Source organism: Linepithema humile, chromosome 7 (assembly GCF_040581485.1).
Source record: "Linepithema humile isolate Giens D197 chromosome 7, Lhum_UNIL_v1.0, whole genome shotgun sequence".
NCBI lineage: Eukaryota > Metazoa > Arthropoda > Insecta > Hymenoptera > Formicidae > Linepithema > Linepithema humile.
Window position 1 is genome coordinate 4,223,265 of NC_090134.1, and position 18,438 is coordinate 4,241,702.

General features: G+C 40.6%; 1 protein-coding gene across 1 annotated transcript in view; it reads left to right on the top strand.

Moving 5' to 3' along the window:
• LOC105668274 (uncharacterized) overlaps positions 1-18,438 on the top strand; it is a 212,564-nt gene that overhangs the window by 172,541 nt on the left and 21,585 nt on the right. The window contains exon 4 of the mRNA XM_067358695.1: positions 5,390-5,580. Coding sequence (XP_067214796.1) covers positions 5,524-5,580 — 57 coding nt within the window. The 5' untranslated portion in view covers positions 5,390-5,523. The remainder of the gene's footprint in view (positions 1-5,389; positions 5,581-18,438) is intronic.

Below are 18,438 nucleotides of genomic sequence, written 5' to 3' on the forward strand. Positions count from 1 at the left end.
TGCAAATGATAGAAAGTTATCACATTAAGTTTCACGGTTGCAAGAGATTCGCCGATAAGTTTATTAATATGTATTGTGATATGTTAAATCAATCGTTGAGGTTCGCCTAATAAATAAAATTGGAAAAAAATAAAAAGCGAATATTCAATTTTTCGTTATTCAATCGACGCGAAAAATTAAATTTGCTTATCATTGCACCATTCGACTATGTAATAATCGAAGTTACTCGTGCGATGTTCATGCAATTCGATATACATTTTTACCGTTTGCTTCTCTCATTTAATTCAAGATATTTACGCGCGAGATTTTTGCTATACTCTGCACGTATTTATGTCCCTGAACGTACATACACGTGCTCGCACACATCGTTCTCGCTGCGAAGCCAACTACCCGGTTAAATGCCGAGCACCAATCTTAATGTCAATCTCTGGGCCGCGATCCGCTACTGTCTTACGTGGAGATTCACGAAAACATAATGAAAAGTGTCACAAGACTGGCCGGCGGGGCTCGCATCGCGCGAGGTCCGGTCTTGCATCCTCACGCCGATTAATTTCAAGAATGTACCGCCATTTATAACAAGCCGGCGTCCCGCTCGCTTAATGGTTACAGATAGCCCGTGGCGAAGTTGCTTCGACCTCGTATGCGCAACCGCATCGCGTATGCATCACTATTTGTCGTACAGGCGAATTGTGACGCTTTGCTAATAATGTGCATAGAGATGCCAATTCCTTGAAACGAGATAACGATTAGAGAAAGGATAGAAAAGTTATTTTAAAAAATATAGCTTTGATAAAGTTTTAAATTAATTCTTAGTTTTATAGAATTTTGCTTGTGCTGTTTTTGCCGTCTCTAAATCAAAATTCAATTTTTTTTAACAATTATAAAAATAATTGATTAGATAGTAATTATTTTATTAGTTTGAATAAAAATTATCTTAACAATCGTATTGATTAGATCAATTTGTGATTGTATGATTTTAAGGAATATCTTCCGTCATGCTTTCGTGACATTATCATCGGAAAATGTTATTTCACAAAAATTGTCAAGTATTGCCGAGCGATTCGTGCAGCTTCGCGGACCACTTGCGGCGAAGCCGAGTGTAATTGAGCTGCTTCCCGCTGAATCACCGGATATCAATATATAAAGCGAAAGTTTCTGAGAATGTACGCATTATTCAAGGCTACTCGCGTCAGAAATAATGTAATGTGCCATTAAAATTGGAAATATTCCATGCTGCAATTTCTCCCATCTGTGTCATATCCGCTTGCGTGCGTATTTGTTTATATATGTATGTTAGAAAGAGTATTCTTTGCGAACGTACTAGCCGACCACGATAATTTTGATAAAAGATCGATGATCACTCGATCTTTTTACGAGATACGTGACCACGGAAGTCTTCAATGACATACGCAATGCTCGATCGCACATCGAGCGCGGAATCGAACAGATTTCAAGGTCCGGGAATCACCGTAAACGATACATCGCGAATAATTCAAAGAACGGAATTTGCCACAATTGACTGAAGTAAATTCTTTCCGGACATATCGGTGCCATTAAGGCCCGTCATCGTGTTTCACTTTCAACGATCTCCGGCAACTTGATGCTGGAACCTTGACATATTTTCGCGATGTCTAATACGCAGAAATACGAAATCTGTTCTATGATGACGTTGTAAGATTCAGGATTTCCGCAACGCAATAATTCATTAATATTCAAATTACTTCACAATTAATCATTCTGAGCGAATTCATGTGTTTGACCAAAGCTTCTTTGTGCTACTTTAAACGCAGATGCGACACGTATTGAATAAATAATTCTGCGTAAACAACTTGCTTGATAATCTCGCCAAATACATCGCAATCGATCACAAAATTGCGATTTAAACTGCCTTCTGGCCGTGAAATTTATGAGTTTATGCTTAAACATTTATAGCTTATTTATAGCAGAGTCGTTTTTATCATTGTTAATCCAGTAACACGATTATCAGATATCTTCATGATATCAAAATAAACCATTAAATTTACCACATTTTTCTAACTCAATTGGTGCGACATTTACTGTTTATTTCATACGATCTCGACAACGTAAACAAGCCATTTTTATGAGACTATAACTGAAGAAACCTGAAGAATGTATGAGTGAAAAATAAAATCAACATTATAATATATCAAGGCGCATTATAGAGGCGAATGCGGTGTTTGCGAATCTCGTGAGAATCAAAAGTCCGACTATCGTTAGACGAATCCCCTTTTGCGGAGATCAATATTTTTCCCGGCTCTCCGTGAGAAAGCGAGCCGAGTGACTTACAGATACATTGTAGTCGCCGCGGAATGCAATTACATCGTCCGCGCGGACGTGAAGAATTGCGCCGAGAATAAATACGAGTTTTTACGGCGCGGAACTGGACCGTAAGGCGAGACTGACGGGCTCTTGTTCAAACTTTTCCACGTTACCAACACCGCATGTTTAAACAGGAAGAAACGTTTGTTATTCCTCTCATCCATCTCCCGCCTTTATTTAAGACCGCGTCGATTAAATGAAGTTATTCCTCGAAGTCATGCATACAACGTATTCATCTCAGGCGGAGATTTACAATCGGGCGCTGCGCCGGCCCGATGTTGCCTCTATAAGTTTCGATGTTGGCGGGATACTGCATGCCGACGTTCCTACAGTATTATCGAACGCGGTTAAAAATATCACCTCGCCGCGTGAGCGCCCAATCGCAGCAATTTTTACGGGAGCTTGTCTTCGGATAGATCTTCGGGTTCGATCGAGTGCGTATCTTGATCTTTCGCCAGCGAAATCGCGAACAATACGCGGGGATACACAATGTGTATGCCTAGGTCGCAGCTGACCTCTCCACGTCGCGCGAATTCCTGCAAAGCGCGAGTAAGCGCACCGGCCCCGGACGAGCACGAGCTCGGGGCACAGGCACGCGAGTAATGCAGATAAAGGGGAAATTTAGCGGCGCCGCGCGCGATCTCCGTTGCGGCGGAGGCACGACGATCCTCGCAAGATACGCCAATACCGCAAGCGAATCGATACCCGGCAGGATAAAGCGATGATTTGCTTCGAAGAGGCAGCGACTCAAAATTCCGTTCTCCGACAAACACATTTCAAATCTTTTATCTGCTTTTTAAAATCCTGTTTTCCATAAATTTTGTATTCGCAAAATAACCTTCAAAAAAAATTTAACAATTTGTAAACAATTTTCCTTTTTTGTAGGACACTTTTTGCAGCGCGGAAAGATTTGCTTGTGATCAAGTATATTATCGAAGATAGCCGGGGAATAAGTTTATCGTAGCTTCTTGAGCGCGCAGATTCTGAAACGTGAAGTGTTTGTCTCGACCCTTTCATTATATTGCCGTCACATCTTTTCTTGCTCGTGGAAACAAGAAGTAGCCGGATGAAGTTGGGAAAATAAAGTCACGACGCGTCGAGACGGCGCCAATAAATTCGCGCATGGTTAATCATCGCAGATCGCGCACGTATATTTTCACGTTTCTTCACGCTATGCGTGCTCGAGCGTGGACATCTGAAAACCGGGCGCGTAATTTGAGCCGCACTCGAAACGCGGACTCCCGCGGACTCCCGTCCGACGTGAAAAACCGAAGAAGACGGAATATATCCTTGTCTTAGCGAGCGCGCCAACGCGAAGGTCGTCCCCGCTCATTCGCAAGGTCGGTTATTCATCCGCGCCCGTTGCACAAGGATTTCGTTAAATGTGCTTTGTATTCCGCGCCAGTCATCGCCGTCATCTTCGTAACGCTGGAGAAATGCCGGAACTGACAGTCACGCACTGTTCCGGGAATTTCGCAGCTCGTGCCCCTTTCTGCCTTTTGATTTTCGATTTGAGAAGGATAATTTGGAAAGAATGAATATCTATTATGTCTTTTGATAGTCGCGGCTTGCCTTGAAAGATAACGAGCGAGTCATCCGTCTTTCAGAACTGTTTTCCTTCAAATCAATTTTTGACAGTACTACGCTTATAAATAATATCACACGATAGAAACAAGTGATAATTGTTAGACGACGTGAGATAAATATCTGAAATAATGCAATTATTAGGGGTACGTGGACGATAATTCCCAGCATGTGGGTATTTTGCAGAGCATCGCTCTCATCAATTCACTCGCGACCTTCGGGCTTACGGTAACGAGCGCTACGCGGCTAATTAACGTCCTTTAATACGTTCTTTTTTGCAAGCTCGTAAAACCAACGGCGAAATATCCGCGAAATATCCGCAAATCCGGGATACAAATGTAACATATGTAGGTTCGCATTAATATTTCTGATTTGTTTTGCAAACAAATCAATTGTTAATTGTTCTACATCTCTTCTGGCCGATCTGGAGACAGATTCGTGCAGTTCAATTGCGTGAATGCGAAGGAAAAGATGTTTTCTCGATTATTAAAGGCCTTTTCTTATAGTTAATGTAAAAACAATAATAATTTTCAAGAGTAAAAAAATGATTTAGAGATTTTTACTTTTTAATAAAAAGTAGATAAATAATATATACCAGTATTTTCAGTTTGTGAACTCATAAATAATATCATATATTATTAAATAAAATATTATATTAATTACTATAATTACTACACAAAATATTAATATCACCTTTTTGCGATGACAAAAATCATTATATCCATAATAAAATCTTATCAGATATCATTAACCCCGATCAGCCACGTATCTTTATTTATTTTTGCCAATTCTATCTGTGCTCTTATGAGGTATGCGTATAATCCGGGATCGGATGAGATGAATCGGAGCATCGCAATTGGAGGGGCCAGCGTCGCGGCGCTGTACAGCGCGGAGATTGAGAATCGCGCATTAGAGAGAGGGTAGAACGGGCCCCTTCGCGAAGGAAGGAAGAAGGGGGACGCGGGTAGAGGCGATCGGTTCTCTCGGATCAGCTGTGAGAGCGGCGTGGCGCCGTGTGCCGCGGCTCTGACCCGCTGTCAGTTGCCCGAGCCCTGTGCTACGGTTAGGACCGCATATAATCGTCACCTTTGAACGACGACGTGTCGAGCTGGTCGCGAGCCGTGCCGCTCTCGGCAGAGGCAAGCTCGTCCTTCAGTCTTCGTTACGAGACCGGCGACGGACAAGCGATCGACGGTGATCGGCGTAATCCGAGAGAGGCGAAAGGCCAGCAACGCGGGGAGTAGCGATCGAGAGCGAGTGTGATCGACCGTAATCCAACCTCCGATCGGACCTTTATCCGCTTAGCCGTGTCGTTAAATCGTCGTCGTAGTCGTCGTATCAGCACCACCGATAGATTCCTGAGCGAGCGTTTCTCTTTTTTTTTCTTTCGCACGAGAGAGTCGCGAAGAAAGACAGCTCGATTCGAGGACGTGGTTGGTGATTCTGATTTTCCTCTTCTGTGCAGTGGAGAAGTGAGCGTCGGGCTTCGACTCTCGAGGAGTCGCCGCGGGTGGAGAACCCGGGGAGCTAAGAGCTGACGACGCGTCCAGGATGATCTGGTAGAGAAGCGGACAACCCCCTCGTTCGAGAGCGCGAGAAATGGCGTGCGGCATATCGGTCGACACGACCGCCACGAGCACGGTGCTTCTTCTCCTGGTAAGTCCCCACGTATTGCTATTTTACGAGCGATCGGGTCCTGAGAGGTCGATAACACGCTTTCGCGAGGGCGTAGTCGACGGCGGTAGATCCGGCAGTGAGCAAGTTTCCTCCCGTAAACTGTTATCAACGTGTTCGTTGCCATTTAAATTATTTGGACTTTACAAGAGGACTCTAAAATCGGATAGTCAAATATTTTCTAGAATTAAAGAATAACGATAATAATAATAATAATGAAAATTAAAATGTATGCATCGTGTAATGTAAACGTCGATTCGGACGTTGTACAAATATCACTATTGATCCACAAATATTGTGAGATTTCAAATATTTTACACACATACAGCGCGACTTTATCAGAATATAATAATATATCTAAACCTAAAGAAAGTAAAATGTGTAGGATGATAAGACAAGTAACGTTCGTTGCGTTACACGAGCAATTTCATAATATCGCACGCATTGTCCCGACTGCCGCGAAAATCGACGCGTGCACTCTCGTGTGCGGACTGGCATTCACATACGGCGCGTGCACGCGTCAACGTGTGTACGCGGCTGGAGTCAAGGATACCGTCGTTATCTAGCCCGTGCTCTCGCTATACTTACATCGAGTATACCCGGCGTATACACGTATACAATGCACGTCGTCGTCGCGGGCGAGTGCTACTTTCATTATGCAAACGCGGAATGTTAAGTTATCGCGGTCCCTGCTCGTACGATTATACGCTTTTTCTTACGCAATGTAACGTAAGATGAGACCAAAGCGAAAATTTCGTGAGCCATGCAGTTTATAGGCGAGAGAAAGGGAGAGTACTACATGGAATTTACATAAGTTCCAGCGAATGTCACAGTGAACTTAATTGACGTAATCGGATAGCCGAATGTCTGGATTTAAATTGATGACTCTCGTTAAAATGCGTGAATTGTTTATAATTAAAAAATAATAATGCAGGTGAAATAATTCTTTGGACATTTAATTAATCCATATATAAATTTATCTTAAATCCCTGTTTAAAGAACGATACGATGTGAGTCCTTAAAAAATGAGAATTAAGATGTTCCTTCGAAAAATCAAAGAAATTTAATTGAAACGAGGATTGCTTCACGGAACATACGCGTACACGTGCTGCAGCTCGCGCGAATACCATGTCAATTATGCGCGACATGTATAACCATGCAAGCCGAGTGTAATTAGCCACGGTGTTTCTTAGGTTAATTTCAAAGTACATTGAAGAAGTTCATTAATTACCAATTAAGTTTTTCTTGATGGCATTGATCGTATGATCAATTGTTCTTCAAAAAGATATCTGACAGCGATATGATTAATAATTAATATTCGATTACAATAATTATTATGAACGAACCAATTTAATTACTTGCAAGTAATGTACTCATTTTTAACAATAGAAAGATTTAAGCGTCGATATGTTCCTTTGAAATAAAATGTATTTTTCAAAATCGATTTATAGAATTCTGATGAATTAATTTTACAGAAAGATTTAACAAAGTTTCTTCATGAAGCTCTTTCGATTGATAGCCCGAGAATATTTACATCTTCTCTCGCACCTGTGCTGATTTCTCGCCTTATTTTTCGCGAGTCAAAGTTTCAGCTGCGGATTACGCGAATGAACCGGATCAAGTTATCAATGTAAAATATTTTGCATGGGTGTATTAATTGTCGACGAATCGATGTATGTTAGCAACACTCGACAATTCAATTAATTAATTTGATTCGCGTGAGAATTACTGCCGATCGCAAAGTGATCTGGTTCTCGGCAACTGGTTTATTTATGCGAATTTTTTCGGAGAGATATGGCGTGTCGCATTTTTCGAGTGTAAAATTTTGTGATGTACCTGGAATGCAGAACTCATGTAACTGCGCGATTTTTTTCAGTAGCTGCCGCCGTTGAAAAATCACGCACGATAAAACGGGATTTATCGGTGCATAAAGTACATTTCGTTTACCTTCGCGCGAAATGAGAGCGGATGCTGAATTGAGATCGTGTTCGAATTTTTTATGAGCTCGCACAATTATACATAAAATAAATCATTAATTCCTTAAAGTCCATGACATAACTTCAACACAGCCACGACTCGCATATTATTTTATGTTTAAAATTGCATGTTATATAAGAATTATTTCACGTATCACGTAAAAAGAATCAGATTTTATAAATGTACATTTAAGGATTACTTTGTGTGATTTTATTTATATAAAATTTATAATTTTATCGACTAAATATATATTTTTTTCTGTGTTTATTTACTAGGAAAAATAAAAAAGTAAAGAAACATTTTTTATTCCCAAATTAATTGAAAATGTCTCATTATTTACTTTCCCTCGTATATAATCTTATCTCGGCCACGTACACCGCACGCGTATATTTTTCACACAAATCTTCTGCTTCGCTCGAGTTTACGTCGCGCGCGGTAGTGCCGTTACGTGGGCAGGTGTGTCTCAAAATTACAATTTTAAATTGTGTGTAGTAATTCATCTTTACAAACGTTCGAAAAGTTAATCACGCTTCGGCACTCGCGGGAGAATCATTCTACCGAGACCATAAGATCGCTAAGAAAGGTTCTCGCGGACGATTAGACGTCTCGTCTAATATCACAGTTACATACGTAATCTTAATGCAAAGTGCACAAAATGCACGCGCCATGGGAATCAAATAAAATCAAGCAATTCTTACGTGCAATTGTCCTTTATTGAAATCGCGTTTTGACGTAAATATTTTCCGAAGGCGATTCACGTTATTGTCTTGAAATTTTTATGTTAATAGAAAACATATATTTTATAAGATATTACAAACTATCTTACACATATTACGTTAAATGTTTTCCACTGAAATCTCGCGAATTCATGAATTGCAGTATTTTTTCACAAGCCTCTTCATTCATTGCTAACACATGAAAGCATATATGAATTAATAACACCGAGTTCCACCTTTCCATTCACTACGTTAATTAAGATACGCAGAGCGAGTAAATAACAGCATGAACGAAATGGTATTGACGACACTGCGCAAGCGATTTCTTAATCCGCGACGCCGATCGGCAGGCAGTCTCTAATTAGCGCTCCCGCGCTCCATTACAAAGGCTCAAGGTAATTGAATAAAGAACGGTTTAAAAATCAATGCTACCTACAAAGTACGCGAGGACCGTGCGGAAGTGACGAAAATCGGCGCGGTAGTGTGGTTTGCTTAATTAAACACGTGTACGTGATTAACGAAAACTAGCGTAAAGTGTAGCATTAACGAGAGATTACTTCGAAGTCTGATCGAAGATTCCGATAAAGATTGCGATAAATTCCGATAAAGTAAATGCTGAGCTGTCTTTTTTTTTTTACTAATATCTCTCTCCTTTTAATCGCCGCAAGCGGAGCGTGCAAATGACTAATGAAGACAAGTCTCTCCCATTCAGTTTGAAGATTAATAATGTAAAGATGTTATCGGCGAATATTGTACTTTGATATTTTTCAGATAAAATATATATTGCGTGTATATTTCTCGTTGCATTTACGAGGCACGTTTTTAAGACCAGCACCAGTTACTGCCATCGTTCTGTTCCCGGACATGTAGCGCGTGATGCGTTCACGTGTAATAAATTATCGACTCGGCCGTTACGCGATAAATCCGCCACGTGTGCTGCGCTATTATGTCGAATCAAAAGTCACGAAAAGAGGCGGAGATGTAAAGAGTCGATGCTTAAATACCGATTTAACATCTGAACAGTGTCGCTTGAAAAATTGTTCGACGAGACACTCGGCACGCCCGCGTATTATACAAGCGGCTTTCCGGCGGGGGGTAAGCATAAACTCTCTAAGACGAAGAGAATTTACGATTTCGCGTATCGGACGACCGTTTTCCACGCGCATCGCGACACGTGGCCTTCGTCCGCGGTTACTGCGACCGAAGGTCACGGCCAAGTGGAATGACGTTAAACTCCCAGGCGCGATCGGTGCACTCCCTGCAAAATTTATGCTCTACCCCGTCTTGTTTACGCCGCGGCTTATTATAAATTATCAATCCCGATTGTGGATTCTTTGTAAGCCTGTCATATCCCTGCCTTTTCCCCCGATTATGAGCCCCATTTTCGATTATTAATCCTCTTTAAGTTCTTGGGATATTTATATTCAATATTCTGATTGTGTTCTTCGTCTAGAGATATACATTTTAGTACAGAGACAATCATTTGCATAAGAAATATCGACTTCAAGGTTTACTGGATTATAATTTTCATATTTGTTAAATTGTTATTGCGATGAATTTACATGAAAACAATGTAAATCTTAACCACAATAATGTCACAAGTAGATTTTATAAGTATTTAAGTGATATAAGTTTCGATTGCTGAAACGGTTCGTGAAAATATTAAGCAAGACCTGTAAAAAGGATGGCACGTATTCTCGCAGAATAAAATATCGGCAACAAAAGTTTCTTTACTGTCTTTTAATTTTGGGACAGGCGTGCGTGACACCCGCAGGTGTAGAGTGCCCCATGCACGCAAACGGTAGCGCCGATAAGCGGACCGGTGATTTATACGCGAATTTCTACGCCCGCTAGACACGCACGTGCTGCATCTTTAAGCATGTATCGAGAAGATTATTGATACAGCTACTATTAATGCGTGCGAAACGATTTCTTACTTGCTCTTTTACCGAGATTCACATTTAAAATAAATTGAGAGTAAATAACAATGAATTATAATTGATTATAATCTTACAACACATCTCAAACATCGATTTTCTGAAACTTTCAAATAAAACCAGTAGAAAAGTTTGTATGATATAATTATTTTTGCATTAAATAAATTAAAATATAATAATAATATTCGGGTATAATATAAAATAGTTTTCGGCGGAAAAACTCTTGATTGAGAATACGAGCCAATCATCGTCATAAAGTGACCTCCACCACTTCATGAAGAACACTATCCAGAACCCGAGGAAGAAAGAGTTTTTTTTTGTTCGAACGACGTTCCAAGCCGAGGCACGTGTTCATTGTACGAGAAACTATTCACACATATAAAACCGGTCCAATAATATTAGAAAAAAATTTATCGTTCTCGCCTTTCGTGGACGCCGCTACGTTTTAGAAGCGCTGCAACGGTACATGCAACAATAACGGGGTGAATTGAGAAAGACTCCTCCGTTAGGATTGTCGAGTAATTTAGCGCGCATTTTATATCACTATTTTACGAGCCGCGATCGTGATCATTAATGATCAAAAGAAAATTAGTGTAAAAACCGCGCATCAGTCTCACTGAAACTCTCATTGTGGAATCTAGGATAAGAGATATCGCAAAAAAATTTGTTCTATAAAATAAGTAGTGCATTTTCGCTATATTGCACAACATTTTTATGCCTCGCATAGGAATTTTAAAATTCATGCAAAAAACTAAGTTGAAAAGAAGTCTTAAAGTAATTCAATATGACATTTATCTTCTTTTTTTTTTTTGGCTCAGCATTCAGTGTTCGTTTCGTAATAATGATAAAATAATAATAAATAATGTATTTTACTCGTGCGGGGAAAAAAACACTTTTTACAATCCTATTTTATGTCAAGCACATCTTATGAATTATATTAAGTATTTAAATCTGAATCTATAATATTAAGATCTCGTATCTGAAGAATCCCGGCAGCTCGATATTGCATCGCAAACTGCAGCATCGTGCATTGAAATCACCATTCTTGAGATATCACGGTGCCGTTGCGCCGATCGAGTGCTAGTCAGAAGCGACGAAAGACGTGTTGATGATTAAACCATCACATCATTATTTATCACATACTATCGATGATAAAAATATTTTAGTAAATGAAAAAAACTTTTTACCTTGCCGAGTGTGTATATTTTTAAAACAGATGGTACTTTTGGTCGTTGAAATATAATTCGAGGCGCAATAACATTTATTCTGAAAACTCTTCAGCCACCGAGTGCCTTCAATAACATACTTCTTTTGCATTTAAATCATTTTATTCTGCATTGTGCAATCGGGCCGATTGCCAATGAAACAGTAACCAAAGGTGAGGACGAATGATTCACGCAATGCGCATTCTGCTCAGCGACCGGCTTCAAGCGACCAGCCTCGGTAAGCTGGTAACCTCAAGACAGCCGGTCTGTAAATCTCTCGGTGGCACGCAAAAATGAACCCCTTTTGTGCTGGGGTTGTCGCGAGTCAGTATGCAGCCCCGTCAAGATTCTGGTTATTGAAGTACGAGTGGTGAGAAGATCCGGTGTTTGAACAAAATTATTTTTATGTAATTTTTCATATATTTATATTTAAATAATTATAATATTATTATATTATATATTTGGATAATAATAATATTTAGTTTATTTCTACTTGTATTGGTAATAGTGTGTTTTACGTTATATACTTAATTGTTAGCTGCGAGTATCCAGACACGGCAATACCGCGTGTCAGAATGTAAAATTATCGTAATCATATATGATAACGTTATAACTAATTATGTAGCCGCGCGGTCCACGCTACTGACGAAACCCTGAATCACGGTTAAGATGAGAGAAAGCGCATTTGCGGTGGGATTCTGTTTTCAGAGCCTGTTTCTTGAGAACAATTCGGCTAATCACGCGGTACCGTACGGACGGGGGAAACACACGGACGGAGCCGGAAAGATAGCTTTGTTGTACGCCTCGAAATACCGTTAACGGACGTAAAGACGCGCGGAATTCACGTTGCATTGAGGCGAACTCGCCACAAAGCACGATGGTGCCTCGATAACGGTACACCGTAACAGATAGAGAATTCCAGAACGGTATGTGTGGCACTGTTGGATCCTAACAAAAAAAAAAAAAAAAAAAAAAACAGCAGTTGCATCGCCGATAGCGTTTCGATCGAAATAGAAGTTTACGAAGCGTTCTATGTTGCTTCGTAAATTCCATCGGTATAAAAAAGACGCGATAAAAAACAGCGGCGTCGATAACCGGTAGTGAAGAGTGCGAATGAATAAAAAATACATAATATCAATTGTCGACATTTCATCAATTACGTCGATATATCGTTGCCTACATACGATTATGCAAAAAGTCGAGAGCCGCTGAATTCGATTATCTTAGAGCTTCTTTTCTCGCACGTTGAAAGTGTTATTAATCATAATTTGGCGTTTTATCAATGGACGTTGCTACACGCATGTTTCAGAGCCGAGAGTCGAAGAAGAAATGAGAATCGAGTTCACAATTATCCCGATGGACAATAAATGGCCTATAAATACATCGGCTGGGCGCGAATTATCGTTGACCGACGGGGCAATAATAACGAATGACATGTCAAATTTTCAAGGATCTCGTGATATATTATCCCACGTCGTTCTTTGATAGCTCATTGAGGCGCGTCGTTAATATGCTTTTTAACGAGTCTTTTTGCATTCTGGAGAGTCCGATCGAAGCGGGGTGCTAAATGATATCTTTTTCATTTCGATTCATTAGTACGCCGTTACACATTCTTCCATGTCTGGCTCGCTCTTGAAACGAATGGTTTCATGCTCTTGTTTTCGAACTCTCATTGCTTAATAATAAGTTTATTTAAAGTAAATTTTAAATTTGAATCGCATTTTATGAGTGCAGTAATATTATTTTATTTACACTTTTGTGTGTGGAGATAATTGTAAAATCAGTCATGTAAATAGTGTCGTAAATATTCTCTCGCAGGACATCCTGTATAAATATCGAGTATTTAATCATATCGTCAGCGTTCTCTAAGGGTACCCCGAGAACGAATCACATTTTGTATGCACCCTCATTCAATTTCCTGCGAGGTTGATAGGAAACTTCCGTTAATTTTTTATAAAGCGTAGAGAACTTCTTTCTCTCTCTCTCTCTCTCTCTCTCTCTCTCTCTCTCTCTCTCTCTCTCTCTCTCTCTCTCGGCTTCACGTATCACATTGTTCTGCAATTAGTCCGTTTACGAGTCATTATGATTAATTGAAATGCTAACTACACTTTACAAAACAGTCATACGATCAATATTCAACAATGAGATCGTCACTGTTAGATTCTCTTCACGGTTTTCCCTTATTACTTTTCTTTTCTTTTTGTTTGCACAATTACATGATTTATCTGATCATAAAATTTAAAAATAGAATAATATTAAATAAATTGATATTAAAATTTGAATTCTTTTCCTTTGAGTGGTCAGCGTCGAATTTAAATCTTTTTTTATTTTATTCCTTCAACTTTGGGCACAATACTTAAGATAATATTTTTTTTTATTTATCACAAGCTTTAAAAATAATATGTATCCGAAAAGCCATAAGAGGGAATTATGCTTTTAGTACTCTGGACGAATCCCAGTGCGATCTCACATTCCGGTAACGTTGTCGAACGAAGGGGTTTCGTCCTGCACGCGTGAAACTTTCACTGTCAGGATAATTCAAAAAACAATGTGTTCTCACTCGCACACACGATTCGAGTCGATTCGGGTGGCGCCAGATATTTTTAAACCAGGACGATAACAGCGGATCAACCGGATTCCTACCGAACCACTGTTCACAGCCAGAAGGAATCTCCTTGCGAAATCAGGATCTATAAAAGAGAGACGTTCACCCTTGCGTTACGTTAACACGCGATTTTTCTACATTCGCGATAATAAGACTGAATTGTATTGGCAATTTTCGAATCGCTTTAAACTTAACAAGAATTACTTGAAATGATAGTAGAATTTATCAATGCGAGGAAAAGGATTTGCATTCTTTAATATGACAATTACACAAAACTGAATAATTTCGAAATTAATTGGTGAGCAAAAATGGAAAATATTTTACGGCTAGTTAAAAATTCGAAGTACATAATTAGAAAAATCACAACACGTGGTCTGGAAGATGTAAGATAACGCTCGAGCCTCTAACATTATTTTCAATTTCTCGAAAGTAGGACGACGCGTTGTGTAACGAGTCGGCATATCATGTCAGTTAACGAATCCGTCCTTCGGCGTCAATCCCAAATTATTACAAAAAAAAAGTGACCTGCGTCTCACCCACACGTAGCTTTGTGATCACCGCGTGTCTATTGAGCGAGGGCAAGGCTTCGTTAGAAAATTCTGCCTACGCTCGCACCACCGTAACAAGTCGGCAGTCCCGTCAATCGCGATGTATTGTTTGTGCGAATTTATGTATCAACTGGCACATGTCTGGCATCAAGCGATCTATTAATCGTTGCGAAAGGCTGAAATGGATAGTCGACGTCGAGCGATTAAAGATTCGACCGAGACAGGCGCTGTTATATTATGTCTGATTCGATTAAAATTACGGCTTACTTAAGCTTAAAGCCTCCTTCGCAGTTTATCTTTAAAACTAAGTTACTTTAATTTTGATTAATGCCAAATGTCTCATTAACAACTATGATAAAAATTACTTGATGAAATATGATTTCTGGAAAGGATACCGAATCGTTTAGCGTAATTCACAAGAGATTACATTAACTCAAGCGATATTTCTTTGCTGAAGAGGCATCATTAATTCTGGATGATTCTAACGTATAGCGTCGGTCTAACAATTCACCAACATATTACATGTCGCATTAAAGAGGCCTTAATCTTAAAGTGCTTAACGCTCGCGTCATTTGCATGCGATGTCTTTCAGGCAAATCGTCGATCATAAATTTTTCCGGGATAACGTCTCGCAGAAAATACGACAGCGCGTAAAAATTCTCATCTCCCTGCGAAACATTTAAAGGGCCCGCGCGACACGAATCCTCCTTCCCAAGCTGTAAAACATTGTTGCCAAAAAAAAAAAAAAAAAAAAAAATCAGGTAGGAAGGGTAGCTAGGCTATTAATAGAGTTTATTTCCTCGGATCCTATATATAGCGGCAGTTTCGCAAGGGTGCGCGTCAACGGACAGATTATTTGTACCGGTTTCGACGAACATTCGAAATGGAGCGATACACGCAGCGATATATCGAAAACAAAAACGGAAGTTCATGAATTGCTTTAAAATTAATTTAATTGCTTTCAACATTGAAAGACGGAATGCCGTTTATTTGTATACATCCAAGATTGCGTATAATGATAGCGTATCATTGGCGGTCACCCCGTTATTTATTTATCACCCCTCGAAAGCAAGGTCGGGAAAAATAGTCTCGAGCACCCACATCTCGTACTACTCTCGTGTACGACCTTAGCTCGTAAATCCTCGCGTTCGCTCGGAAAGCAGATCGAAGATTGCGTCGACCGTATTCGCCGTCTCGGATCGCGGACAGATCGATATTCCTCGATCGAATCTTTCACTTCAGGTTGAATTGTATCCATTTCACCGGCCATTGAGTTTTCAATTCCGATCGCGAATCAATGAGTCCGTTTTTATCGGTGTAGAAAGCGAATTTCTTTCTCTTTTTAATTGTCGACTTTAACCCACTTTATCCTTGAACTAATTTTCAAGATATGAGTCATTATAAAATGTCGGGCCAAGTAGGTTAATATTTACAATTAATGATACTGCTGTGTGCTAATTGGCGAAATTATTTTCTTATATAAATTATAGTATTTTTATGTCCTTCACCTTTTATACCTGCATCGTTATCAGCAACTTCGATTAATGACGCCAGTAGTTATCGGTTACACGGGTGCATCGTTCTGGTTAATAGCAGCGCGAACTTAACGATTAGAGCCACGGTGCCTCGGAATGCGTCGTGTCGGATTCCATCCCGGTTTCCTTCCTTCTCTCCCCCTCCCCCCCCCCCTCGTTTCGTTACCTTCCGCGATATCGACGGCGGGAATCGAGTCGCGCGCGAAACCGATCTCGGGGAATTTCGAGAGAGAATTTTTAGTATCCTTATCTGGCCACGGCTATCCCTTGCGTCATATATTCGGGCCGTTGACGCCGCCTGTCGCGGCGTCAACGATTGTAGGACCTCGGCAAGGACGGCGCCAGGCAAAGGCGGGCTTGGCAAACAGAATGTCCCATACTCGTCTCCTCGCGTATTTTTTCTCTTCCGCGCGTAGGACTTTCTCCTTTGAGAGAAATCCTGATCGGCCATTGACAGCAACGTGCTGTTCCGTGCGCCCGCAGTTTGTGCGGAATTCAAAACGCTCACGACGACGTTTCCGACCTTGTCGATGACTGCTGAAGCCGCTATTCGGCAAGCACGAATTTGCGAGAGTCAAATCCGGAATTTATTATGATTTTAAGTATTTGATTAAATATGATGTTAAGCATTGTAGTATAACATTATTTATTACAGGATATTCTGTATGTAGATTTGTTAAATCCAACAAATTTCTCGGTACTATGCAAATTTAGCCTTGCTACAAACGGAACATTTTCTCATTTTTTCACTCACGAATTAATGATGACTGATACTTTGAATAAAATCATCTAAAGTTTCATACGCGACTGAAGTAACACGCATCTTATAGCCGTTATAACATCTGTAAAATTGTTGCTCATGAAGCCTATCGAACAGTGGCGAAAGATACGGCATAAGGAAGTATCTGTTTCTAATTTTTCCTTTTCTTTTAAAAAAGCGAAATAAAAAATTGACTTCATTTTCAAGGTAAACTTGGCAAAACTTTACTTAAACCGGACAGATAACCTCTGGCTGAGCGCACGAGTAGTCTTACGGGCAATTAAGCGGTCTTTATGAGCATACAATGTGACATATTCCCCGTATAATTTCTCCGGCTGAATGCAGCCGCGAACGCGCCCGGATAGAGTGCACACATGCGTCATATCGCGTTTTCTTCGTTTTTACTGCGCGTCTCTTTGTGCAAATCCGTTTCCAAGGAATTCCGTGGCGTAAACTCTCCGGGGCCGAAAGATTACGATACCGGCTCCCCCTCCCCCTGATCGGCTCATGCGGCCGGGCCTCGAAATTCTCGCATAAGTGCGCGATCGTGTTAATCCACTTTGAAATAGTAACCGCGATACGCGACATAATTTGGTATTAATTTAATCCGAGCCGCGTTGCGCGAGCATTTTTAATTGCTCGCTATCGCGATAACAACCGAGAGGTTTTTTCGAACGTATTTCACGGCCGTGAAAGAAGAGGGTACGCTTGCATGTACGAAAGCGCTCTCTCGTTTTTCGGCGGCACATGTTTCTCACTATCCGAACCTTCGATATGTCAAGTACAATTTGATTGAATAAACGCGTAAAAAAAGTGTTGTGAAAAAATAGAGCTAAAGCCAAATGGATTAATCGATAAAAGTTGAAAGCGACAAGAGTTGCACGAGTCAGGACCGGGGATTATATCGTAATTTTGTTGACGGATGTAGACAGAAACGCGTCGGTAGGGACAAATCACTTAGGACCCTCGTGAGGCGTGGGCCCGAAAAGAGTTACGTAGGACCATCCGGTGCGAGCGGCATTGAACGACCTTCACGAATCGGGGTCCCTGTCCCGTGAACGACCCCACACGCGAGGAGGATTTTACGTTCGGCCACACCGACGCGGCGCGCACACGTAGATACACGAGCATCGTAACTGAACACCGGACTATGCGCCGCTCTCGCCGCACCGTGATCGGCTTTTCGAGCACAATGTTACAAGGTTTGATATCGGCTATAAATATCTTCGTGGGCCACAATGCGTCCGCCACGGCTGACTCGAGGAATTCGTAGCTATCCGTAGACGTGCCGTTTGTCGTACGGCGATATAGAAAGCGACCGGTGCCGCTCATTTTCGTTTCTAAATTATGGTTGTAAATAAAGATCGCGCGGGGAAACACGCGCCGAATAGATTTATAACGGTTCGAGCACAGGAGAAACCGGCTACTAGTTTAGAATCGAAACAACTGATGAGATCATCAAGACACGGGGATCCCGTATATATTATTTTTCTGCTATTTAATCCCGCTCGATAAAAATGATGTTCACGCTAATGCACGATTATAGACGCGATCGAG